Source organism: Rhinolophus sinicus, linkage group LG14, assembly GCF_036562045.2.
Source record: "Rhinolophus sinicus isolate RSC01 linkage group LG14, ASM3656204v1, whole genome shotgun sequence".
Lineage (NCBI taxonomy): Eukaryota > Metazoa > Chordata > Mammalia > Chiroptera > Rhinolophidae > Rhinolophus > Rhinolophus sinicus.
Window position 1 is genome coordinate 21,263,886 of NC_133763.1, and position 4,463 is coordinate 21,268,348.

Genomic DNA, 4,463 nt, shown 5'->3' on the forward strand with positions numbered 1-4,463 from the left:
ATTAAAATAATAATAATAATAATAACATGCCCAGGTTATCAGGATCATTTTTCCTAACACAGACGTGAGTTAAACTCAGTTACCCACTTGCTCAGAGAACAAGTGTCTCGGTTTGTATGGGAAGCAAAATATGCACGGTAAAAACCACAGAAGTCGTTTTTATTTTGAGGAGGCCGGGGGTCTGCTCACCTAACACATGAGTTTTTCAGGTTTTAGGCCAAGTTGCTGTCTTTCTGTCATCTTTGCCAGGTGGCTAGCCAGAGGACCTTGGGGACTACGCAGCCAGGACCCCCCCTCGTGTGGCTCTGACTCCCCCAGAGCGACAGGGGGCGCACGCAGCCGCGCTATTCCTGCCAACTCCGCGGCGCTCCAGCTCCGACTCGCGCAGCCGCCTCCTGAGTCTCCCGTGCCCGCGGGGCTAAGCGACTTCCGGGGCAGCGCAGAAAAACGTAAAGGACCCGGATGCAGACCCGAGCGGAGCTATATAAGCGCCACGCAGCCAGCCCTTCTTTCTCTTTGAGGAAGACACGGTCGTAGTTCGATCGTCGTTCGTTTTCGCCCGCTCCTGCTCCTGACTCACCGCTGTTCGCTCTCGCGGAGGAACAAGTCGGTCAGGAAGCCGCGCCGCAGCCATGGTGAGGCGGAGGGCCGCGCCGCTCGGTTGTGGCCGCGGCGGGACTCGGCCCCGGGTCTCGCTCTCTTCTGGGGACCGATGCCGGGATGGGGGGAGGCGGTGAGTAAACGGCACTCACCAGTGAAGGAATTCCTGAAATGGTGGAGGAACCCGGTAAGGTTTCGATGATGTTTGTCTCTAGAATTGACAGGCTTTATAAAACGTTGGTGTTTTTGTTGTCTGTATAATAGGCTTTTAAAGATACCGGAAAGACACCCGTGGAACCAGAGGTGGCGATTCACCGAATTAGAATTACTCTTACCAGCCGCAACGTAAAATCCTTGGAGAAGGGTCAGTACAGTTGTTTCAGGTTGAGACCTTTGGGTCAAAAGAGAGATGAGTTTGACTTGTTACTGTACAAGATTGACTTCGAATTAAAGTGACAAGTTGCTTAGTTTGGAAAGACAGTAAAAATGGTCTACATTTAATTTTTACTGTGTCTTTTACTTCATAGTTGGCGATGAGGAGATAATTACTGTGTTGAATTATGGTGAAAGTTTTATACGCTATTCTGAGCCAGCAGCAGTTAAAAATTTTTAAGCGACTTTTGATGGTTTTGAATGAACTGAAAGATGCTTTTATTTCCCTGTAGTGTGTGCTGACTTGATCAGAGGCGCAAAGGAAAAAAATCTCAAAGTGAAAGGACCAGTTCGGATGCCCACCAAGGTGAAGTAAATCATAGGGGCAGAAAGTAGGAGTTACCTATGGTCTTTGCATAAATCCAGATTTTTACCACTTAGGATACGGGGATTTTGGCTCCTAAGATTTGTATAGTGGTGCTAATGATACAAACCCAAATAAAACTTGCTGGTAGAGATTGGTTCATACTAAGTAACTTATAGAGGTAACAGTTGAAGCTTCTTTGCTGCTGTATCTTGGTGTGGTGTGCTTCACAGTCATAAGCTTCAAGAGTGGCTGAGTGAAAATGGACTTACTGTTATAAATTGATAGTATATAGGGACTGTGTAGAGAGGAATGATGTCTTGGGAAATTTTCAAATGGAATACTTCAGAGTAATAGTTTTCTAGATGTTCTAGAGATGAGCATAAAACCAAAAATGTTGCGTTTCCTTTGTCTTTCGTTGCAGACTCTGAGAATCACTACAAGAAAAACTCCTTGTGGGGAAGGTTCTAAGACTTGGGATCGTTTTCAGATGCGGATCCACAAGCGACTGATTGACTTGCACAGTCCTTCTGAGATTGTTAAGCAGATCACTTCCATCAGTATTGAGCCAGGAGTCGAGGTTGAAGTCACCATTGCAGATGCTTAAGTCAATCTTTTTAATAAATTGACTATCAGTTGTTAAATTTTGTTGACTTTTATTCATAATACTGGCAGATCTTAGGACTATACAGTGTACTATGAACTCACTCTATTTTTCAAGTAGAAAAATCAAAATTAGATATGCTATGGTAGTCTATCCTGTTTTCATTATATTAATATTTCGTAGAGGCCACTAAACCAGTTTACACTTGGAATCACAGGACAACTGAATTTAATTAACTAAAAACAACACATGAGACCAGACCACTGATGATCATATAGTGTGGTTCATAATTGATTGCATATTCTTCCAAAGAGATGTTCTGCATCCTACCCCCTGAAATTCTGATTTCATTGATGCTATCAGTCTTCTAAACAGTTTCTGGGGTGATTCTAAAGTACGCGGCTATGGTTTAGAGCCTACTGTATAGAGGGCAAGTAACCAGGAAAATCTGAAATTCCCACCTTTGCTCTGTCAGTTAAGTCGTTTCTCCTTTTCAAAAAGGTATTCAGCTAACGAGTGAACATAGCAAATGTCAAAATATTTTAGGAACAGTTGCCCTTAGTCAATTTTACATACATGATGTAGTCATTATATTTTAGATTAAACGGTTGAAAGAAATTCTAGTACTAGTTGACCTTTAGGATGTATCTATAGACATGTATTTTATATGTACTTGAAATTCTTAATGTATACAGGTCATTCACTGAAACTTTATTAATTATGTTAACTTTAGGACTGAAAAGCATGTCATAGGCCAAATTCATTTAGCTAAACCCCTGTTGGCACAATAATGGGTAACACCAGGCCCTACTTACATGCTTTATTTTCTTGAATTCTATTCCCATTGTGTAGATCTAGAAACTGGCTTTGAAGTTTGTAACTTGCCCAATGTCCTAGAGCTTGATGGTATAATAGTGTAGCTGAGATTTAAATGGGTTTACAGGGTGAGAATCCATCTCTAGACACCCCCATTAAAGTGTTAAGTTTTTGCTATAGAATTTATAATTGGATATCTTTCTAAATAGGTTTATTAGAGAATTTCCAGAGGTACTTCTGCCAAAAGTGTATAAACATTTTTAGAAATTATAATCCCTTTAGAAAATGAAGGCTGTTAATTAGATTAGTCGTGGAAGTTCATACCTTTCCACTGTGTTTGTGCCTAAGCCTTCACTAGACTGGTCCACTGGCTTCAGTTACCAAATACATTGAATTATGTACACTTGCACCTCACACAGCTCCAAAAGTAGGCATGTCAAAGTGGAGTCATCTTCCCTCTCCAGAACCCTCTTCTCTCCGTCCATGGTCCACCACGCAGCCACACAAGCATTGGAGTCATCATCCCTTATCCCTTCCCCTACTTTCCAATATCCAAGTCCTGTCCAACCTTTGTTAGCAGATGTCCAAAACAGATTTTGAACATCAGGGATTTGAGTGGAACTGAATCTGGCAAGTAAGCCAAGTATTTTTTGAATGCAAACTTGAACTACTTATAAAAATTTTTTAGGGTAACAGCATTATACCAAATCAACTTTAATTAGCTTGGGAAACAATTTCATTGTAACTGTTCAATAAACATTTAACCATAAACATACTAGTTTAAGGATTACACAAGTCTGGGTTTCTGAGGCCATTTCATAGAAAACTTGGTGGTATTGATTTAACTCGAGGTGAAATTATTAATCAAAAGCCAGTGTGTGAGCTACTAACCTGTCACTAGTGCCAAGAGCACTGCTTACATAGCAGTTAGGATCTTTTAAGTAACCTGATACTGTGTAAGCAGCCCCCAGACAAGTACTTATAAGCTTGTTTTAATGAACAAAGTATATTGCAACAAAGAAGTCTGGAATACACTCAATATCCTAACAATTGGTTGGAAAATGATCCTCTATGAAAGCATTAAAGCCACTTAGGGCTAAACAATAGATTCTTGTGAAAAATGTGCCTCTAAATTGGGAAGTATTGAAAGAACAGCTTTATGGCTTTCATACAGTTCTGAATTTTATCTGATAGGTGCCCAAGAGACTGCATCAGCTATTGTAATTTATACTAATAGTTGAGGTATTTAAGCTATAGATAATAACCTGTAATACAGCGAAATACTGTACTTTAAAATTTGGGAATTGTTATTTCCAATTCCTTAAACATTTAAAAATACCTACTTGGAAATAACCCCTGCAGGGCCTTCAAATATTGTTAGTAACAAACTAAAGATAGGTTAAATAGAGCTGTAATGATGCCACTGATTCTGAGAGGCCAGTTTATCTGGATTAGGGAGGTAAAGGAAGGTTGAAAATGGGAGTCCTTACTCCCAGTCCTTACTCCTTAGTCATATGCAAAATGATAACACAGTATCTAAGGGGCATATGTGGGTATCCCTTTGTCTCTCTGAGACTAGGTGTACAGTGTTTACAAAAGTCTTCAGTAATCTACAGTAATGTACTAGACCTTCACATTTTCACCATCACCCAGAGCAACTTGCAGTCCTGTAAGCTCCATTTATGCTAAGTGCCCTGTACAGATGTA

General features: G+C 40.6%; 1 protein-coding gene and 1 non-coding gene across 2 annotated transcripts; both read left to right on the forward strand.

The window, feature by feature from the left end:
• The first annotated feature begins 482 nt into the window (after positions 1–482).
• On the forward strand, positions 483–1,980 carry RPS20 (ribosomal protein S20). Its single transcript, XM_019711083.2, has 4 exons — positions 483–635; positions 865–964; positions 1,266–1,339; positions 1,761–1,980. Exons 1-4 carry the CDS (start codon positions 633–635, stop codon positions 1,941–1,943), a joined length of 360 nt encoding a protein of 119 aa, XP_019566642.1. The 5' UTR covers positions 483–632; the 3' UTR covers positions 1,944–1,980.
• Positions 1,129–1,195, forward strand: LOC141568731 (small nucleolar RNA U54). The gene has a single exon (XR_012491951.1). It is a non-coding gene; the product is annotated as a small nucleolar RNA U54 (small nucleolar RNA).
• Positions 1,981–4,463: the final 2,483 nt, after the last annotated feature.

Bases quoted from the DNA above. Each gene is read 5' to 3' on its own strand.
- RPS20 (XM_019711083.2), top strand. The intron at 965-1,265 runs GTCAGTACAGTT...ATTTCCCTGTAG, and splicing joins CGTAAAATCCTTGGAGAAGG to TGTGTGCTGACTTGATCAGA. The intron at 1,340-1,760 runs GTGAAGTAAATC...CTTTCGTTGCAG, and splicing joins CAGTTCGGATGCCCACCAAG to ACTCTGAGAATCACTACAAG.